General features: G+C 50.7%; 1 protein-coding gene across 3 annotated transcripts in view; it reads left to right on the top strand.

Moving 5' to 3' along the window:
- KIAA0586 (KIAA0586 ortholog) overlaps positions 1-22,829 on the top strand; it is a 355,375-nt gene that overhangs the window by 227,201 nt on the left and 105,345 nt on the right. For all 3 annotated transcript variants that reach the window (XM_075329931.1, XM_075329932.1, XM_075329930.1), the window contains 2 exons: positions 797-1,013; positions 3,166-3,398. In XM_075329931.1, the coding sequence (XP_075186046.1) occupies positions 797-1,013; positions 3,166-3,398 (450 nt within the window). The remainder of the gene's footprint in view (positions 1-796; positions 1,014-3,165; positions 3,399-22,829) is intronic.

The following is a 22,829-nucleotide window of genomic DNA, read 5'->3' as shown; positions in this document are numbered from 1 at the left end:
TGCTTCTAAGCCGACCTTAGCCCGTTGGATTAGGTCGACCATTTCGGACGCCTACCAAAGTTCGCAGGCTCCTCCCCCGCCGGGGATCAAAGCGCACTCGACCAGGGCTGTCGGTGCTTCTTGGGCTTTTCGGCACCAGGCTACGGCTCAGCAAGTCTGTCAGGCTGCCACTTGGGCTAGCCTGCATACCTTCTTGAAGCACTACCAAGTGCATGCTCATGCTTCGGCAGATGCGAGCTTGGGCAGACGCATCCTTCAGGCGGCTGTCGCCCATTTGTGAAGTTAGGTTCTGCCTACTTCTTAGGTTTTTTGTTTATTTCCCACCCAGGGACTGCTTTGGAACGTCCCAAGGTCTGGGTCTCCCAAAGGAACGATAAAGAAAAAGAGAATTTTGTTTACTTACCGTAAATTCTTTTTCTTATAGTTCCGTCTTGGGAGACCCAGCACCCTCCCTGTTGCCTGTTGGCAATTTCCTTGTTCCGTGTGTTTTCACATGCTGTTGTCGTGGACAGAGTCTCCGGTTGTTCCGGCTCTTGCTCTGTTCTACTTGTGGGTGGCTATTCTCCTTCAGCTTTTGCACTAAACTGGTTGTGACTGGTTCACCAGGGGGTGTATAGGCTCAGAGGGAGGAGCTACACCTTTTAGGTGTAGTACTTTGTGTGTCCTCCGGAGGCAGAAGCTATACACCCAAGGTCTGGGTCTCCCAAGACGGAACTATAAGAAAAAGAATTTACGGTAAGTAAACAAAATTCTCTTTTTAATGTTTTTTTTAATTTCTTTTATTTATTTTTTTTAGGGAAAATTGTTCCTTTATCCCAGGTGGTCACACCTACAGTGACCCCAGTAGCTTCCCCTAGCAGAGCGAATACTCCCATATCTCTTATATCTGAAGACCGTGAAGAACCGTCATCTGTAAAGAGTCCTCGTCCAAACGCATGGAACAATACTGAGCTGCCATTAGAAGAAGAAAACCCACACTCCCTTAAAGAGGCCGTTCAATACAAAGATGCTGTGTAAGTAGCATATTAAAGGGGTCCTCTCTCACTGAATTACTGTTTTTCTTGGCACTTCAATCCCAATAGTCCATCTTGTGTACATTGTTTTTATTTATTAATCGTTCTGCTTTGTTGTACGCACCAGATTTTGGCCTTCTAAACTAAAACTAGCACCTTAATCAGCGCCTGTGCTGTATTCTATAAAGGTGCACGTTACCCCCTCACCCCCATTCCCCTGTAGACCCCAAAAATACCTTTATAAAATCTCTTGCCGTCTTTTTCTGAGACCCATTTTCCTGGGTCGTGCAGGTGCACTTCACTCTGCCCTGAACCGGCAAGTTCTCTGCCCAGGTGCGAAATTTCGCCCGGCGATGTGGATGAAGTCGGTGAAGTCAACCACATCGCTGAGCAAAATCTCACGCCTGCGCAGAGAACTCGGTGGTTCGCGTAGGTGCGCCTATGTTTTCGGCTCTGCCCGTAGCAGGGATTTTGCCCGCCTATGTGGATGGCGTCAGAGGCATCATCCACGTCAATCAGCACAGGAGGAAGGCGAAGGAGGGACGGGGGCGCAGATTAGGACGCCCGTTGGACCAGATTGAACAATTTACATGCAGGGTGGGAGATTTTATAAAGATATTTTTGGGATCTACAGGGGAGGTCAGGGGGTAAACGTGTACCTTTATAGAATGCAGCATAGGCACTGCTGAAGGTCCTAGTTTTAGTTTAGAAGGCCAAAATCTGGTGACAGGTACCCTAAGTGTTTTCTACTTATTCTATTGTCTGTGCCACTTATTCCTATCAGGGGGATAGCCAACCAAATCTGTCTTTTGTCAGATACATGTATGTTTTTTAACCTCTATTTAAAGGGAACCAAACATCTGGATTTTTGTCTATAAGGTGCAGCCAGTGCAGTACTGGCACTATCAGGCACAGGCTGTACATACCATTAGTGGGCAGCTCGGATGTTTAGGCTGTGAAATCCAAGTTTATGAAGTTTGAAAATTCATCCACTTTTTGATTGACGTGCGCACCTCTCTGCTAATGTCCGGGCGTGTTATGCACATGATTCCCGCCCCCCCCCCCCCCTCCTCGCTGCCTGTTCCTCCCTTTCTTTGGCTGTATGTGGCTGTATGCAAATTTCTAATCTTCAGTTACACGGCGTCAGAGTTGGCGCCTGCGCATAGCGCTCATCTCCGACGCCATGTTTTTGAAGCCCGCATACAGTGTTTGGTGTCTGAGAGGGCGGCGCTTGCACCCTCGCTTCTTCATATCTCGTTGTGACAGCAGAAGCGCGCGGTGTCACAACAGGACTGGAGAACAGCTGATCTTACCGATTAGCTGCTGCAGACTATATCGTAGCAGATGTCTGCTGCAGCTAATCGGTAAGATCAGCTGTTCTCCAGTCCTGTTGTGACACCGCGTGCGCTCCCGCTGTCACAACGAGATATGAAGAAGCGAGGGCGCAAGCGCCACCCTGTCAGACACCAAACACTGCATGCGGTTTCATGTTATATTGACTAAGGAATGGTAATGGTAGAAGTCAGTTTGGTACATTTTCAAGTGGAATAACAATGCAGAATTTAAACATTGCACTACAACTAGGGACAAAGTATCTGCTAAGACAGACATGCCAGTAGCATTGACAAGTCCTCTATAATTGCTTCAGTCTTTAAACGTCTGTGTGTTCAGCTTTTTACTCTTCAGTGATGTTCTAAAATGTCACTGCAAAGTATAGCAGGAGCAGGAAGCCAGCTGTCAAACACAGCCAGACTCGCTGTAGAGAAGGCAGAGATGGCCTTATTACCATCTCTGTCTTCTGTGTTGCTGTATATGCAGCACTGAACAAGCAATTCTTCCTCCTCTAGACACAGCACTCATGTGATCACTGAATACTGATTTCCAGGTCTTGTGTAATAATTATGACATCTGCAGAACACCTATCTGACTTATGGCGTGTGTTGGGTCTTTGTAGAATATGTACATCAGCAGCTCCTCTTCTCTCAATATGGGGTAGTGTACAGCAAGTCTGATTGGGAACACCATGGTGTAGATATTCTCTCGATTTTGGAGCCAAGTTGATTAGTGAACATTACACATATGTAAGCACACAGATGCATAGTCTACTTTTTATTCATATTTTCTTTACATTTTGCTCCATGTCTTTGCTTAGTGTAATGACGGTAGCGGAGGAAGAAGACCCGAAGAGCCTAGTCTCTGTTACGTCTGAACCACAGAAGCCAATTGTTCCTTCTCCTAAACGAGAAGTGACACCTGTTCCTTCTTCATCCAGCTCCTCAACGTCCACCGCGGAGAGCAGCACCATCACCGAGTCCGACACCCTGGACAAACCGCTCTCCGAAGGAGAGGTCCTGTACAGTGATGGACAGATAATTGTCCCAAGAGGTAAAAGCTGCAAAAAAACCCCAAAAAGATTGAAATGCATGGTGGCTATTAAACAGGGCCGGACTGGGACTAAAATTGAGCCCTGACATTTGGGGGTACACAGGCTCGCTTTTCGCGTGGTGAATGTGTAATATCTTTCTGCACTTGTATTTGTGAGTACTGTATAGCACTGTGAGCACTGTATGGCGTTATGTGCGTACTGTATGGCATTATGTGCATACTGTATGGCATTATGTCAGTACTGTATGGCATTATGTAAGTACTGTATGGCACTATGTGCGTACTGTATGGCACTATGTGCGTACGGTATGGCATTATGTGAGTACTGTATGGCACTATGTGAGTACTGTATGGCACTATGTAAGTACTGTATGGCACTATGTGCGTACTGTATGGCACTATGTGCGTACTGTATGGCACTATGTGCGTACGGTATGGCATTATGTGAGTACTGTATGGTACTATGTGAGTACTGTATGGCACTATGTAAGTACTGTATGGCATTATGTAAGTACTGTATGGCACTATGTGAGTACTGTATGGCACTATGTAAGTACTGTATGGCATTATGTAAGTACTGTATGGCACTATGTGAGTACTGTATGGCACTATGTAAGTACTGTATGGCACTATGTGAGTACTGTATGGCACTATGTGCGTACGGTATGGCATTATGTGAGTACTGTATGGCACTATGTGAGTACTGTATGGCATTATGTAAGTACTGTATGGCACTATGTGAGTACTGTATGGCACTATGTGCGTACGGTATGGCATTATGTGAGTACTGTATGGCACTATGTGAGTACTGTATGGCACTATGTGAGTACTGTATGGCATTATGTGAGTACTGTATGGCACTATGTGACACATTTTTGCAGTGTGTAGCAGACCTTGATGTATTTTCTGCTCTTTGCTTCCCTGATTTGTGGATTGTTCCGCCACATACCTGTGCCCTAATCACTTTACAAGCGCTGCAGTCACTATAGGGGATTGTACCTGTGCGGACAGGTCCAGGACTAATATCACTGATATCACACTAATTAGTCCTCGATTAATGACCCCTACACACACACACACACACACACACACACACACACACACACACACACACACACACTGCACCCCCATTACCCCTCCCCCCAACACACACACATACAATACAATGCACCCCCATTACCCTCTCACACACAATACAATGCACCCCCATTACACACACACACACACACACACACACACACACAGTACACACACACACACACACACAGTACACACACACACAATACAATGAAATGCACCCCCATTACCCTCACACACACAGTACAATGCACCCCCATTACCCCTCCCCCCACACATAATACAATGCACCCCCATTACACACACACACACACACACATGCAATGCACCCCCATTACCCTCACACACAGTACAATGCACCCCATTACACACACACACACACACAATACAATGCACCCCCATTACCCCTCCCCCCCACACATAATACAATGCACCCTCCATTACCCCCTCCCCAGACATAATACATTGCACCCCCCATCACCCCCTGCAGACACAAATTACACTGCCCCATCCCTACACACTACTGCCTCCCCCCCTCCCTCGGAATACAGGTCTCCCCCTCTGCCTGTCACAAAGGTGTGTTCCTTCACAAATGTTCCCCATTATGTGTCCTCAGCCCCTCCCTACTCATCCCCATTAATTAAACCTTTCATCTTCGGCTCTTCCATGGAGCGCTTACCGCTGCCTGATGTCTCCTGTGTGCTGGCGCCCGCAGCACTCTGATGATGTCAGCAAGGTGCTGATCTCATCACGTTGCTGCACGTCGGGGCCCAATCCTGGCGCGCTGTTCAAATGTATTTACGTCTGAAAGACGCAAATACATTTGCATAGGAAGGAGGAAGCTGCGGTCACAGACACCGGCTCCGCTGCGCTCCTCAGCTGTGTGTGCATGCCGGATCGGCACAGCAGCACACAGCAGGGCCGGCACAGCGCTGCCTCCTGGTCCTGCTACAGCTAGTGTGCCCGGCATGCACACACTGCTGAGGAGCGTGGCGGTGACTGCAGATACAGCGGCCCACTACAGGGACCGGCCCACTACAGGGACCGGCCCATCTGGCATTTGCCAGACTTGCCCTATGGTCAGTCCGGGCCTGCTATTAAATGTATTTCCATAACCCAATGTACATATGATTACACCTATTATCGCTTAGATTGTTTTCAATTTATTTATTTAAAAAATATTTTTGCAGAAATGTGACAATTGGAAATAGTATATTCTGTTGTCACATATGTTTTAATATCTCAGTATACATTCATGGACCTATCCTGAACTGGTAAGTGAATACATGTATCCAGTGTACTCAATATTCTGCTAGTTTGTTGCAATGTACCAGTCTGAGGTCCAGGCTATTTTGCTCAGGGAACATTTGCCTAGGTTTGGATATAATTGTAGCCACACCAGCTGAATGCAGGTGTTGGTGTATAGAGAGATTGCTGTCTATGAATATCAACAAGACTGTTCTCATTCACTGACTGCAAACGCATCTTGAAAATGCCAAGGTGTCAAAGGCGTTGTGCGGCCTTAGGGTACAATTCTGGAGTTACTCTTTGTTACTGCAGACTTGTGATCCTCACAGCATTTGCTCTCCGTGCTGTGAGGATTCTCCGGCATCGTGAGTGGGCGGACACAAGACCACAAGTATGTTATTTGCATTCTCCCGTCCACACTCCAACTAGACTTATCAATTCACTTGCATTGAGCGAGGTTGGGCACGTCTAGTCGGCAAGTTGACTGCATGTGTATGAAAATCGCATACTTGTGGTCTTGTGTCCGTCCGATGCCGGAGAATCCTCACAGCACGGAGTGTGAATGCTGTGAGGATTCACAGGTCTGCAGTAACAAAGAATGACTGCAGACTTGTATCCTATAGTCTGACAATCCCTTTAATACACAATATACAGTGGAACCTTGGTTAATGAGAACAATCCGTTCTGGGAGTGCGCTTGTTAACCAAGTTACTCATTCAGCAAAGCAAGAATTTCCATAGGAAATCATTGCAATGCTGACAATTCGTTCCACAATTTGTTAAATGTCCCATCCTGGTCCCCTATTGTGTCATTCCACACATGCACAAACTCACACAAACACACAAGCACGCACGCACACGCACATATTATGCTCACCTTACCTTCCGTTCCATCGCCGGTCTCCTGGGACTTGCTGTTCTCCGGTACGGGCTGTGTATCGGGTTACCATCACGACGAGGGAGGAACGTCCACTGCCAGAGCGCTGACGTCAAAGGCAGGAGCCGCTTGCCTCTGATTGGTCAGCGCGCTGCCTTTGAATAGCGGTGACAGAGGAAGTTCCTGCTTCGTCATTATGTTTGCCGATGTACAGCCTGGAGTGGCGAACTACAGGACCCAGGAGGCCGGCGATGGAACAGAAGGTACACATATTATGCTCACCTTATCCTCCGTTCCATCGCCGGCCTCCTGGATCTTGTAGTTCGCCGCGAGGATTCCTCCCTCATCGCGATGTACCGGCGGACTACAAGAACCATGAGGCCGGCGATGGAACGGAAGGTAAGGTGAGCATAATACTGTATGTGTGTGCGTGCGTGTGTGCTTGTGTGTGTTTGTGTGGACTGCAAGAGTTGGTTAGAGCACGGTGGATGGATGGAACCGGAAGTGTGTGCGGTGAGGATTTTGCTCGTTCAGCAAAGCTTTCTCATAAACCGAGTTACAAATTTACAGAAAGCTTTGCTTGTTAAGCGAAATTCTCGTTAAGTGGGTTACTCATTAAGCGAGGTTCCACTGTATATTAGAAAGTTGTAGAATGTAGAGCTCAGTGATTAAACTTCTTGTACATCAAATTGGAAAATGTCTTTAAACAAAACCTAGTGACAATCTGTGGCTGCCATTTTTATGTAATAAAGGAGCTGGCAGCCACAGACTGGTGATATTTACAAAAGCACTCGTAAAGTAGTCCTAACTTTAAAGCAAATGTTGGCCCCATACTTCCAGGTTCTAGACCATTCATAACAGGATCCCACAATTCTCCGTGGCCGCTCTTGCAGTTAAAAAAGCCAGATCTCACTCCTTGCACCACCCCTGCGCTGTCGTATAATTCACAAAGCACTTAATGAACATTATCATTAGAGAGGTCAGTGTTTGGTAGCTGCTTGGTTGTATGGAGCAGAGCTTGGTTAGTGCAGAGAGGGAGATCTCGCTCTTTCACTGCGAGAGCGGCTGAGAACAGTTGTGGGGTCCCGCTTCACCTGCTGAGATTCCACAATCCAAAAGATCATGCCCTACTATTGCAAGAAGGTCGAGCCCTTGCAGAGGTCAATATTGACCCCTCTGAGAAAAATCACCAGTCTGTGGCTACCAGCTCTTATTAAATAAAAAGGACAGCCCCAAACTGATAAGTACTCGTATAGTCACACATAAATTTGTTGCAAAAATCTGTGACTAAGTGCATACATCTTTTTGCAAGCCGCACTCGGATCAGAGAGACAATCATAGACATTTCTGCAACAAATCTGAAACGTAAATATTATCCAGGGCTATTTAACCACTGGTCTCACTGGGACATGCCCAGACGTAGATACTTTTCTTGTAGATGATAAAAATGTGGACTATTCTCTTCAGCGTGTCCTCACTCCAATTTAGCTCCATCTTTAGACAGTATAGTTCACTGGACCCAGTTAGTTTCAATATGACAACGTGGGAGAAAGGTCTGCATGTCAACTCCATTTCTCGGGGGCTTCATTGGGGGACACAGAATTATGGGGTAGTCTGCTGCCACCTGGAGGCTGACACAGATATTACATGGAATTAGAAATAGAGTCTCCTTGCCTGCCTTCATCCGGCCTCCTCAGTGTTTTTTCTATTTCAGACCAGTCTAAAGCGGGCTTTACACGCTATGATATCATTAGTGAATTATCGTCGGGGTCACTGTGTTTGTGACGCACATCCGGCGTCATTAACGATATCGCAGTGTGTGACACTTATGAGCGACCTTAAACGATTGCAAAAATGGCCAAAATCGTTTGCCGTGGAGAGGTCATCCTGAAACAAAGAATCGTTTTCTGCATGTTAGCGATGTTGTTCCTCGTTCCTGCGGCAGCACACATCGCTGTGTGTGACACCGCAGGAGCGAGGAACATCTCCTTACCTCCCTCCACCGGCAATGCGGAAGGAAGAAGTTGGGCGGGATGTTACGTCCCGCTCATCTCCGCCCCTCCGCTTTTATTGGATGCCTGCCGTGTGACGTCGCTGTGACGCCGCATGACCTGCCCCCTTAGAAAGGAGGCGGTTCGCCGGCCAGAGCGACGTCGCAGGGCAGGTATGTGCGTCTGACACTGCCGTAGCGATAATGTTTTCTACGGCAGCTATCACACAATATTGCACGTACGACAGGGGCGGGTACTATCGCGCTCGACATTGCTAGCCGATGCTAGCGATGTCGCAGCGTGTAAAGCCAGTTTTAGATGTTGGTATTTTGAGGCCAAGTTAGACTTTAATCATTTCACTTTTTCAGATGGATCTCTTCTAGGATAACAGGGTGTAATTGTGCATGCTGTTTCACCCACAACGGTAGAGATTATAGGCTGTAATTGTTCAGTCAGTATCCTCTCGCGACTGCATGGCTAGACTAGGTATCTTAACACAGTCAGCGATCAGGTACCAGGGTGGTGGTAGTTTAGCCTTTTGGCACCTGCCCCCCATAGCGCTTGCTTGCATAGAGCAAAAGATGAAGTCCAGACTTCACCAGTCACTGCTGGCTGATTAGTTTAGCCATTAGTGAGCCTCATAGGGCTGACAGTGTTCCCCCATTTAGGGTTAGGGGGCACTCGGCTTGGGCTTTGAGATCTTCCTGGACCCGTTCTTCACCAGGCCTAATTTCTGCAACTATGTACAACAACTACGTGGTTATAGGTGCATACCTTTCTAAGCCCTTCTCTTCTCCAGATGCAAGTATTGGCAGGAAGATACTGCAGGCGACAGGCGCCCAGACGGCAGCTTCAGCAGAAGGTGGAAAATTCTGTGATAACAGTATAATTGGTTTTCATTCCCCCCCAGGGACAGCTTTAGGACGTCCCATGGTTCTGTGTCCCCCAATGAAACGACCGAGAAAAGTAGATTTTTGGTACTCACTGTAAACTGTTTCTCGTTAGTCTTCTTTGTGGGACACAGCTCCCTCCCCTGAGCGCCAGGTTGGGTGTGTATTTACGTTGTCCTTCTCTTGGTGCTATTGCAATTTCTCTTCCTTTTTATGCCTTAACTCTTTAAATGTTTGCTTCTTCATCGTTCCTTATGGGAGACCCAAACCATGGGTGTATAGCTTCTGCCTCCGGAGGACACACAAAGTACTACACTAAAAGTGTAGCTCCTCCCTCCGAGCATATACACTCCCCGGATGACAAATCCAACCAGTTCAATGCTTTGTGTTCAGGAGGTCACACACACACATGCATCCTCTGATTTTTGATTTTTGATTTCAAAGATTTGGAAGAAAAGCGGGTCCAATCTGGACTCCCGGCATGTCCCTTCTCACCCCACTGTGTCGGCGGTGCTGTTAAGGTTGATGTTACAGGGCTGGAGCCTTCACATGCCGCGCTCCTTCACCATCCCTTGGGCTCTGGCTTGAAGTGGGAGCCATCACGGTTCTCACTGCTTTACAGGAGACCGGTCTCCATCCGCAGCCCTTTTCAGGACCCTGACGGACGGAGCGATCATCCCCCAGGGACCTGGCACCTGCGTCTCACAAGCTAAGTACTGAGACGTTATTACCACAGACGGTGGTCCTTCCAGGGGTCCCTTGTACTTTAATATTGGGGGAGAGTGTGTTTTATCACTGTGTTAACATTTCCGGCCGGTTCTCCAGTTTTCACTGGAGAACCGCGCCGATGGTGCCTGCACGCTGGCCGCATGTTTAAATCTAGGCCCCGACTTCGCCTGAGGCCTAGTTTCGATTCTCTTCCCCTGCATGTCAGTCAGTGCAGTGGGACAGTGTGGCTCCGCCCAGCGGCTGTTCAGCACAGGGAAGTGACACTCCTCACTGAGGAAAGATTCCCTCCCCTGTATGCCTCATTTGCCCTCCATCCTGCTCTCAGAGTAGGCCCCGCCCCCTCTCCTCGCTGCGGACGCCATGTTCTCAGCGTTCTCAATGTCTCATAGCACATGGTGGCAAATGGGGGCCTGGGACAGAGCCCCCACTTCTGGGAGATCTGGAGGGCACAGAGAGTGTTAAACGGTTTGGCAAGCCACAACCTCCGGTTGTGCAGCTGCTCATATACTCTGTTTATATACTCTGCTGGGGGTCATTCTGGACAGAGCCCCCACTTCTGGGGGATCTGGAGGGCACAGAGATGTTCCTATGTTAAACGGTCTGGCAAGCCACAACCTCCGGTTGTGCAGCTGCTTATATACCCTGTTTATATACTCTGCTGGGGGTCTTTCTGGACAGAGCCCCCACTTCTGCAGCATGTCTTTTATCAGAGCAGGGCTGCAAGCCTGTTTTTATTATGCACCGCATGTAGACTCGTACTGTCTGTACCGAGCACATAACCACATTTTGATGCCTGTTCTAACATAGTGGTGCCGCAGCCTGGAAGCTCATCCCCAGTGGTCCCTCCGGCTGCTCCGGCTCCGGTGGCTGAACCCCCCGGCTTGGGTAGAATCCCTCTCTCCAGGGGACAGCTGTCCCGGACACTGCTGAGCATGCATCAGCCCCCTTCTCAGGGCGCTTCTGCTGCTACGGCTCGCTCAGCAAAGCTCACAGAGGATTCTTCATCTGGCTCAGACCCCGTCCTCCTAAAATGGAGACGCAGGGTCCCCCTTTTCTTTCCTCGTCCCGCGGCTCTGATTCACGAGCTGACTCGCAGGACAAGGAGGATGCCTTTACTAGGGGCTCGGACGCTACTCCATGTACCATGTTGTCCGAAGGTGACGCAGATGCTAATCATTTGATTGCGTCCATTATATTTGTACTGGACCTCAATCTGCCTGTATCAGGGGTGCAACCCCCTCTAGCAGAAAAGCATCAGTATACCTTGCCTAAGAGAACGGGGAGTGTGTTCTTTAACCACTCCAGTTTTTTCAGGCCACTGTGACCTAACCCAGAGCCTGTCCTGACAGACGCTTCCCAAAGCGTAGTTCTGGTGACTGTTTCCCCCTTCCACCACTGGTGGTCAAGGAGTGGGCTCATTCACCAAGGGTGGACCCTACGGTGTCTGGTCTCTCAGCCCGGACAGTTGTGTCAGTGGCTGACGGCACCTCTCTAAAGATCCCACTGTCCGCCAGGTTGTCCTTCTGGCCAAATCTATATATGAGGCGGCAGGGGCCTCGTTCTCCCCATCTTTTGCAGCAGTGCGGGCTCTCAAAGCCATCTCTGCTTCTCGGGAGAAGAAGCGTTCCCTCACCAGGGTCTTTATGCCCGACATGGTTGTCTTAACTTCCAGGCTTCAGTCTTTTCATCCTATAGCTGGAGACTGTCACCGCACTGCGGTGGCCTCGGCTACTTCCCTCGCTATCCGCAGGTTCCTGTGGCTTCGAGAGTGGAAGGCAGATGCTTCTTAAGAAGTTCCTTGCTGGACTCCCTTTTGCTGGGACCAGTCTGTTCGGTGAACAACTGGATGAAATTATTAAGGAGGTTTTTGGCAGGAAGAGTACCTCCATGCCACAACCCAGGAAACCTTTCCAGGGCAGGAACCAGTCGAGGTTTCGTTCCTTTCGTTTCCTCTAACTGGTCGTCCTCTAAGCCCTCGGCCCCGTCCACTAACTCAGCCAAGGTCCGTAAACCAACTGGCGCATGAAGCCGCGTCCTAAGTCGGCAGGAGCTGCTGCCACCAAGGCAGCCTCCACTTGATTATCTGGCCGCGCCAGTAACGTCCTTGGTCGGTGGCAGGCTCTCCCTCTTGGGCGACGTGTGGTTTTCAACACGTCTTCGATCAGTGGGTGTGGGTTCCCATCTCCCACGGCTACAGAATAGAATTCTATCCAGCCGCCAAACAGATTTTTTCTGTCAACTCCCCCCTGCTCCAAGGCCGCCGCCTTCTCACAGGCCGTAGCACTCTTGCAGGCCAATGGAATAATTGTACCAGTTCCCGACTGGGAACGGTTCTGAGATTTCTACTCAAATCTCTTCCTAGTCCCCGAGAAGGACGGTGCTTTCCGACCTGGATCTCAAGCTTCTCAACAAGCATGTTCAGGTGCGGCAATTTTGCATGGAATCTCTGCTATCAGTCAATGACCCAAGGAAATTTCTTGGCATCCATCGACATCAGAGATGTCTATCTGCATGTGCCATTCGCAGTTTCACACCAGTGTTGGCTACGTTTTGTAATTGGAGAGGAACATTTCCAATTCGTGGCTCTCCCCTTTGGGTTAGCCACGGCCCCTCGTGTATTCACCAGTTGCGGTTCAGCTCCTCCACGGGTTGGTAGTGATTCCTTACCTGGACGACCTTCTAGTCAGGGTTTCATCCAGTGCAGACTCTCAGCGGAGTGTCTCGCTCACTCTCAGCGGAGTGTCTCGTTCACTCTCAGCGGAGTGTCTCGCTCACTCTCAGCGGAGTGTCTCGCTCACTCTCAGCGGAGTGTCTCGCTCACTCTCAGCGGAGTGTCTCGCTCACTCTCAGCGGAGTGTCTCGCTCACTCTCAGCGGAGTGTCTCGCTCACTCTCAGCGGAGTGTCTCGCTCACTCTCGCCATGCTTGCAAGTCCACTCTGACCCCGACCCAGGAACTTCTGTACCTAGGGATGCAATTCGAGACTCTGCTGGCACTTGTGAAGCTGCGCTTAGTCAAACAGCAGTCCCTTCATCTGGTGGCTGAGGCTCCGCCGTCATTCCATCAGGCACCTCATGCAGGTGCTGGGTCAGATGGTGGCGTCAATGGAAGCGGTTCCCCTTGCCAGTTCCATCTGCGTCCCCTGCAGCTGGACATTTTCCGCTGTTGGGACAAGGGACCTCTTCCTTGCACAGGCTGGTGGCTCTGTCGCCACAGACCAGGAGCTCTCTTAAGTGGTGGCTTCGGCCCCTCTCTCTGTCCCAGGGACGCTCCTTTCTGGCCCCGTCCTGGGTGATTCTCACCACGGATGCCAGTCTATCCGGCTGGGGAGCAGTGTTTCTCCACCACCGAGCACAGGGCACTTGGACTCCGTCCGAATCAGCCCTCTCGATCAATGTGCTGGAAATCAGGGCTGTACTCCTAGGACTCGCAGCCGCCTAGCAATGTTGGAAGTTCAACGTATCCTTCAGTGGACGGAGGACTCCAAGTCCTCCATATCCGCAGTCCACATCCCAGGCGTAGAAAACTGGGAGGCAGATTATCTCAGCCGTCAAACCGTGGACAGCAGCGAGTGGGCCCTGCATCCGGCAGTGTTCCGGTCAATTTAGCAGGCGGGGCACTCCGGAAGTGGATCTAATGGCATCCCGGCACAACAACAAGGCCCCGGTTTACGTGGCTCGCTCCCACGATCCTCAGGCTTTGGCAGCGGACGCGCTGGTTCCAGATTGGTCCCAGTTCCGTCTGGCCTACGTGTTTCCCCCTCTAGCTCTCTTGCCCAGAGTCCTGCGCAAGATCAGAATGGAGGGCCGTCGGGTCGTTCTCATCGCCCCAGACTGGCCCAGGCGAGCTTGGTTCCCAGACCTGCGCCGTCTGTCCGTAGAGGTGCTGTGGCATCTCCCGGACCGGCCAGACCTTCTCTCAGAAGGTCCGTTTTCCGCCAGAATTCTGCGGCTCTCAGATTGACGGCGTGGCTCTTGAGCCCTGAATCCTTACGGCTTCAGGCATTCCTTCCGAGGTCATCTTCACTATGACTCAGGCTCGGAAGTCTTCCTCGGCCAGGATTTACCACAGGACTTGGAGAATTTTCCTGTCCTGGTGTCGTTCTTCCCTGTCCTTTCTACAGTCCGGCCTGCAGCTAGAACTGTTCCTCATTCCCTCAAGGGACAGGTCTCGGCTCTGTCAGCGTTGTTCCAGCGGCATATCGCCCGGCTGGCCCAGGTGCGCACCTTCATGCAGGGCGCATCTCACATCATTCCGCCTTACCGGCGGTCTCTGGATCCCTGAGACCTTAACTGGTCCTCATGGCCTTTCAGAAACCCCCCTTTGAGCCTCTTAGGGAGGTTTCGTTGTTTCGTCTTTCACAGAAAGTGGTCTTTCTGGTGGCCATAATTTCTCTCAGGAGAGTCTCTGATTTGACTCTGCTCTCTTCGGAGTCACCCTTTTTGGTTTTTCACCAAGACAAGGTGGTTCTCCGTCCGACTCCGGGCCTTCTCCCTAAGGTGGTGTCTCCTTTCCACCTTAACCAGGACATTTCATTGTCTTCCCTTTGTCGGCCCCTGTGCATCGCTTTGAGAAAGCGTTGCATGCTTTAGATTTGGTGCGGACGCTCCGGATCTATGTGTCACGCACCGCTGTTTTTTTAGGCGGTGCACCTCTCTTTTTGTGCTGACCACACGTCAGCGCAAGGGTTTCTCGGCTTCTAAACTGACCCTAGCTCGTTGGATTAGGTCGGCCATATCCGATGCCTACCAATGTTCTCAGGTGCCTCCCCCGCCGGGGATTAAGGCGCACTCGACCAGAGCTGTCGGTGCCTCTTGCGCTACGGCTCAGCAGGTCTGTCAGGCTGCCACTTGGTCTAGTCTGCACACCCTTTCGAAGCACTACCAAGTGCATGCTCATGCTTCGGCAGATGCGAGCTTGGGCAGACGCATCCTTCGGACGGCTGTCGCCCATTTTGTGAAGTTAGGTTTGCCTACTTCTCAGTTTCTGTCTATTTCCCACCCATGGACTGCTTTGAGACGTCCCATGGTTTGGGTCTCCCATAAGGAACGATGAAGAAAAAGAGAATTTTGTTTACTTACCGTAAATTCTTTTTCTTATAGTTCCGACATGGGAGACCCAGCACCCTCCCTGTTGCCTGTTGGCAGCTTTCTTGTTCCGTGTGTTTTCACCGGCGGTTGTTGTAGACAGAGGTTCCGGTTATTCCGGGTTTTACTCTATCTCTACTTATGGGTGGATGTCCTCCTTCAGCTTTGGCACTAAACTGGTTGGATTTGTCATCCGGGGAGTGTATATGCTCGGAGGGAGGAGCTACACTTTTAGTGTAGTACTTTGTGTGTCCTCCGGAGGCAGAAGCTATACACCCATGGTTTGGGTCTCCCATGTCGGAACTATAAGAAAAAGAATTTACAGTAAGTAAACAAAATTCTCTTTTTCTCTGACGCCTCATTGGGGGACACAGGACCATGGGACACAGAACCATGGGTGTTATTGCTGCCTATCCATAGGAGGACACTAAGTAGATGCAAAAGCATAGCTCCTCCTCTGCAGTATACACCCCCTGGCCGGGCCAGGCAACCCCAGTTTTAGCTTAGTGTCTGTAGGAGACACTTCCTTTCAAGGTTTGTTATTTTTTGAGGGCGACGGTTTCCTTTTGGGACCGATCTCCCACTACCATCAACGGGCGGGAACGTGGAGTGTCGCCGCCACGTACCCCCTCCTGCGACGCTGGATCCTGGGCTGGACGACGGGTTCCACAGACACCGATTTTCCAAAGCCCAGGGTAGAGGCCTGTGGCCCTATAGCCCAATTCCTCAGCCCCTCCTTGCAGGCTCTGAGTTGAATATGGCAGCAATTCCTCAGCCCCTCTTTGCAGGCTCTGAGTTGAATATGACACCGGTGTGACCGGACACAGCAAGCTGACTCTGCTATTTTCACTGCCTGGACGGAAGCAGTGTTTTAAGGTGAGATCCCCCCTGACTGGTTTCCCAGACAAAGGGAGAAAAGACGCTGCAGCATTTACAAGGATCCTGCACACACAGTGTTAACTTTTCTCTAGCTTGCTGGCTGGAGGAGGGGGGAAGTCCCTCGCTGTTTGCAGAAAGTCCTGCAGATAATTTCCTGGTGGCAGGGGGAGGGCACAGAGCTCAGGGACTCACGCTGTTTATATGCTCTAGCAGAAAAGCCGGCTGATAACCACCAGTGACAAACTGTGTGCTGACTGGAGGGAGAGGGAGGAAAACTATCAGAAGCTCCCTTCCCGCCATTTTTTTACTACCCACAGCAGGGGGGGGCACACTGAATTCATCTTCGCGCTCTTTTAGCGCTAAGCCCCATCCCCCCGCGGGCGCGATAAGCCCCGCCTTTTCCCCAGAAAAGCGTGCGAGATCTCCATAGAGCCTAATCCTTCCTGAGGACAGGGCCATCGGCTGATTCTGGTGAGGTGCTTGATTCAATTGTAGCTCTGCTGAGCATTGCTCTCCCTCCTGGCATACTCCTATTAGGAACATGCAGAAATCTAAGGGCACTAAGAGTGCTAAGGCCCACATAGTCTATTATTCAGCCTGCACTGCCTGCCACGCTGAGCTACCACGTAAACACACCTCTTCTCTCTGTGAGTCCTGTGCCCCTATAGCCCCCCACGACCCCCCCGCCACCACCGCCGCAACCGTCAACCCAGAGCCTAGGGCTCCCAGCCCACCGGAATGGGCACAGTTTCTGTCCCAATCCATGCAAAAACTGTCACAGAACCTGGTGCTGGCTATGCAATGTCATCCTCCACACCCTTCTGGGTCCCTGGATGGAACGCAGCCTGAGGATACCCCTATGGAGGATCCTTCAAAAGGTAATCCGGGCACATGCTTCACCGGTTGCAGGGATCAGGAAAAGAGCACACGGCCGGGTGTCTCCAGTGGGCTCTCCCTCGGGAGCACACAGGGCAGGCTCTCCCACACGCTCCACGGCTTCTGAAGAGCTGGAGGAGGGAGAATGCTGTTTATACCAAGAGGATTCCTTGGTTTCAGCCTCCCCAGATGATCAGACTGCAATAGCTACCTTATAGCAGCAATCAACCAAACTCTGCATGTGGAGGATCCCCCATCCACTACCACTGACCATGCGGTCTCCTTTAAGAGGGCAAGGAAACCCCAAAAGGTTTTCGCTGATCACCCAGAGTTTCAGGATAGCCTCACAAAGCAAAGGGAGAAGCCTGACAGGCGCGTCGGTAACCGAAAACTCATGGAGTCCCGGTACCGTTTTGCCTCACCTGCCCCTAAGGGCTGGGACGATCCGCCCTCGGTCGACCCCCCCCGGTCTCCCGCCTTACCACAAAGACGCTCCTGTCTTTACCCGATGGTTCCTCCATCAAGGACCCGACAGACAGGTGTAGCACCTCGCCCGCTCTGCTTTTGAGGCTGCGGGTTCCTCCCTCTCGCCCTCCTTTGCCTCTGTGTGGGTCGCAAAGGCGATCTCGATCTGGGCAGAATCCCTTAACACTTCGCTTGAGGAATCCCAGTTCACTCATACCGTCACAGATGTAAAAGCTCAAATTGCCGCTGCGGCGGAGTACCTCATCCAGGCCTCCATGGACGCTGCTACCTGCGCCGCGTTTGCCGCTCAAATACCATAGCCATCCGTAGAGCGCTCTGGCTCCGACAATGGCGAGCGGACTCTGCCTCCAAGAAGTCTCTCACGGGCCTTCCCTTTTTTCCAGACAGATTGTTTGGCGAACGTCTGGACAAGCTTATTTCTGACGCCACAGGAGGAAAGAGTACCTCCCTCCCCCAGCTGAAGTCCAGGACGTCCTTCACCAGACGTCCACTGTCCTCGTTCCGCTCCTTTCGGAACTCATTTGGTTGGTCGACATCCTGTGCTGTCCCCGCCACCAGCCGCGGACTACGCAGAGACCGACCTTCTCAGCTTTCCCCGAAACCCACTTCGTCATGGCAGCCTAGACCGAAACAGTCCAGGACTAGGGAGACTCGGCCACGACGTTTCCCCCACTCATGACTCCTTCGGCGCCCCGGAAGACACACTCATTGTAGGAGGTCGACTGCGGCTCTTTCAACACATCTGGGCTGCCGCCTCAGACGACATATGGGTGCGAGACCTTGTGTCTTCCGGTCACCACATAGAATTTCGGACCCGACCCCCGAGTCATTTCTTTCTCTCAAACCCCCCAAAGACTCGAAAACGACGCAAAGCTTTTTCTCAGCAATCCACTCGCTCCAAACAGCAGGAGTGAAAATACCTGTCCCAGACGACGAGAAGTTTGGAGGTTTTTATTCCAACCGCTTTGTGGTCCCCAAAAAGGATGGGTCAGTTCGACCCATCCTGAACCTCAAACACCTAAACAAACATGTGCACGTACGGAGATTCAGAATGGAGTCCCTAAGGTCCATTATTGCATCCATGGTCGAATGGGAATTCCTCGCCTCCATAGACATCAAGGACGCGTACCTGCACATACCCATTGCCCCAGATCACCAAAAGTTCCTCCGCTTCACAATTCAGGACTCCCACTTTCAATTCGTTGCTCTACCCTTCGGCCTTGCCACCGCACCAAGGGTCTTCACCAAAGTCATGGCGGCCGCCATGAGCGTCCTTCACGCCAGGGGATTAGTCGTTCTCCCTTACTTGGACGACCTCCTCATCAAGGCCCCCTCCTTCCGCGACTGCTCAACCAGCGTACAGATCACTGTGGACACCCTATCCCGCTTAGGGTGGCTAGTGAATCTGGACAAATCATCCCCGATCCCATCACGATCCATCACCTTCCTGGGCATGTCCCTGGACACCCGTCGGGGCTTGATCCTTCTCCCTCAGGACAAGGCGATTGCTCTTCAACGAGCGGTACGCTGCCTTCTACGTCCTCCGTCTCGCTCCATTCGATTCAGCATGAAAGTGCTCGGCAGGATGGTGGCGGCTATGGAAGCAGTACCCTTTGCTCAACTGCACCTCCGCCCACTGCAGCTAGCCCTTCTAGCGGCCTGGGAGAAGAGCCCCTTCTCCCTGGACAGACATCATCACCTGACACCTTCAGTCAGGTACGCACTCCGCTGGTGGCTTCGGTCCTCATCCCTATAGAAGGGGAGATCTTTTCTCCCAGTGAACTGGCTGGTCCTGACCACGGACGCCAGCCTCCTAGGCTGGGGAGCAGTGTACCGGCACCACACTGCTCAAGGACGTTGGACGCCCCAGGAGTCTTTCCTACCCATAAACATCCTGGAACTCCGCGCGATCTTCCTCGCGCTCAGAGCGTTCTGCCCTCTGCTAGCGGGTCGTCAGATTCGAGTCCAATCGGACAATGCAACAGCTGTAGCCTATATCAATCGGCAGAGGGGCACCCGCAGCAAAGCGGCTTATCTCGAGGCCCACAAGATCCTCAGCTGGGCCGAATCGACAGGGTCAGTGATATCAGCGGTACACATACCGGGGGTAGAGAACTGGGCAGCAGACTTTCTAAGTCGCCAAGGCCTGGCCGCCGGAGAATGGTCTCTCCACCCAGATGTGTTTCTACACATCTGCACTCGCTGGGGCACACCAGACGTGGACCTAATGGCCTCAAGGTTGAATGCAAAGGTACCCGCGTTCATAGCCAGGTCACGCGACCCGCAGTCCATTGGCGCAGATGCTTTAGTCTGCTCCTGGCACCACTTCCGCCTGCCTTACGTATTTCCACCTCTACCCCTGCTGCCGCGGGTAATCAGGAAGATCAAGGCAGAGGGAGTCCCGGTGATACTGATAGCACCGGACTGGCCCAGGCGCGCCTGGTACGCCGAATTAGTACATCAGAACTCCAGTGCCCTGAAGCTGACGGCAGGGCCATTGAGACCTGGATATTAACAAGAGCGGGATTCTCCCTCGCGGTTATTTCCACCTTGATCAGCGCCCGAAAGCCTGCTTCATCCCGCATTTACCACCATACGTGGAAAATCTTCCTTTCATGGTGCAGGGAAACTAACGTCCAGCCTATGCCTCTGGCCATCCCCAGAATTCTCGACTTTCTACAGTCTGGCTTGCAAGTGGGGTTGGCTCTCAGTTCCCTTAAAGGGCAGGTCTCAGCGCTCTCAATCTTCTACCAATGCCGCCTGGCTCAAAAACCGCAAGTCAAGACCTTCCTCCAGGGCGTTTCCCCGTACAAACGGCCGCTGGACCCATGAGACCTCAACCTCGTTCTGGATGGTCTCCAGAGGTCTCCTTTTGAACCCCTCAAGGAATCCTCCCTTGCTTTTCTGTCCTGGAAGGTAACATTCCTGGTGGCAATTACGTCCATCAGACTGGCTTTGGAGCTAGCAGCACTCTCTTGCCGCGAGCCTTTTCTGATCTTTCACTAAGACAAGGTGGCTCTGCGCCCCCTTCCGGATTTCCTTCCAAAGGTTCTTACCCCGTTTCATTTGAACGATTACATTGTTCTGCCTTCCTTTTGTCCACACCCAGTTCATAGGGTGGAAAGGTCTCTGCATTCGTTAGACCTCGTCAGAGCTCTCAGACATTACATATCCAGGACAGCCCCCTTTAGGAAAACGGACTCTTTGTTCGTCATTCCTGAGGGGCCTAAGAAGGGACAGGCAGCTTCAAAGGCGACTCTGGCTCGCTGGATTCGCTCTGTGATGCAGGAAGTCTACCGCTTGCAACTCAAGCCCATTCCTAGTGGGCTGCGGGCTCATTCCACGCGAGCAATTGGCACTTCGTGGGCCATTCGGCATCAGACTTCAGTGGGACAGGTGTGTAAGGCTGCGACCTGGTCTAGCCTACATACGTTTTCAAAGCATTACAGAGTCCATACCCAGGTTTCAGCTGAGGCAAATCTGGGTAGGAAAATTCTGCAAACGGCAGTAGAGCACCTCTCTCAGTAGGTGCTCCAGGCTGTCTGGGACTGGTTCCTAGTCCTTGGGTTGCGCGGTCTTGTTTTTATTTTTCCCATCCATGGACTGCTTTAGGATGTCCCATGGTCCTGTGTCCCCCAATGAGGCGTCAGAGAAAAACGGATTTTTGTGTACTCACCGTAAAATCGTTTTCTCTTAGCCATCATTGGGGGACACAGCACCCACCCTATTGCCCTGTTGGGCCTTGGTTCTCTCAGTACCTTATTTGGTTATGACTCTTCTTTTTTCATGTTCCTCTGTTGAGAAGTTTTTACTGTTTTTTTCTCCTACTGCTTGTGTACTAAAACTGAGGTTGCCTGGCCTGGCCAGGGGGTGTATACTGCAGAGGAGGAGCTATGCTTTTGCATCTACTTAGTGTCCTCCTATGGATAGGCAGCAATAACACCCATGGTCCTGTGTCCCCCAATGATGGCTAAGATAAAACGATTTTACGGTGAGTACACAAAAATCCGTTTTTCTCCTGCTGCTTGTTTATTAAGTGAAGGAAGCCAGGTGCTAGCAGGCAGGGTATAGTCTGCTGGGGAAGAGCCAAGATTTAGTTCTGTGTAATGTCTGCGTCAGCCTCCAGGTGGAGCAGACTATCCCATGGTTCTGTGTCCCCCCAATGGAGACTAACGAGAAACAGATTTTACTGTGAGTACCAAAAATCTACTTTTTGCAAATTTACTCAGGCAGTGTGGACCTCAGGTTCATAGTTTGAAGATACACCTGAGTAAATCACATTCAACCTATAACCTAACGTGTTGTTACAGAGGAAGGCAAAATATCACCATTCATATTATATTTTTCAAGAAGGGCATCCAGGTTTCTTTGTACTTTTGTTGTGACTCAACCATTACAATGTCATGCGCCAGAGAGTTCCATTATCTCACTGCTCTTACAATAAAGAATCCATAGTCTCACTGCTCTTACCATAAAGAATCACCACCTGTGATTATGACCAAACCTTCATTCCTCTAGACGTAAAGGATGCCGCTTGTCACCACCCTAGGGGTAAAAAGATAATTAGAAGGCTCTCTTTACTATCTCTTCAAATATTTGTACACTAGCTGTACTACCCGGCTTCGCCCGGGTTAATAACTGCTGTTAACAAAATAGAATGTATTAACAAAAATGTATTCTGCACACAAAAACCACAAAACAAATAGATAGAAATGTAATTATTAAATTGTTGCCTATATTAACCAATCAGAGCTCAGATTAATTAACTGTAGCAAAATAGAAGCTAAGCTGTGATTGGTTGCTATTGGCAGCCTGATAAATCTCCAGGCAATAGAAAGCCCTCCCCCTGACAGTATATATTAGCTCACACATACACATAATAGACAGGTCATGTGACTGACAGCAGCCGTATTTCCTATATGGTACATTTGTTGTTCTTGTAGTTTGGCTGCTTATTAATCAGATTTTTATTTTTGAAGGATAATACCAGACTTGTGTGTGTTTAGGGCGATTATGTGGCGAGGTTGGTGTATGTGTGGTGAGATGTGTGCTGAGGGTGGTATATGTGTTCAAGTACGTGGTAGTGTGTGGCGCATTGTGTATGTGTGTTCAAATCCCCGAGTGTGGTGAGTATCCCATGTCGGGGCCCCACCTTAGCAACTGTACGGTATATACTCTTTGGCTCCATCGCTCTCATTCTTGAAGTCCCCCTTTTTCACATCTGGCAGCTGTCAATTTGCCCCCAACACTTTTCGTTTCACTTTTTCCCCATTATGTAGATAGGGGCAAAATT

The sequence above is a fragment of the Anomaloglossus baeobatrachus genome, chromosome 12 (genome assembly GCF_048569485.1).
Source record: "Anomaloglossus baeobatrachus isolate aAnoBae1 chromosome 12, aAnoBae1.hap1, whole genome shotgun sequence".
Classification (NCBI taxonomy): Eukaryota; Metazoa; Chordata; class Amphibia; order Anura; family Aromobatidae; genus Anomaloglossus; species Anomaloglossus baeobatrachus.
The sequence above is the reverse complement of the archived record's forward strand: the minus strand, read 5'-3'. Positions and strand labels throughout refer to the sequence as shown.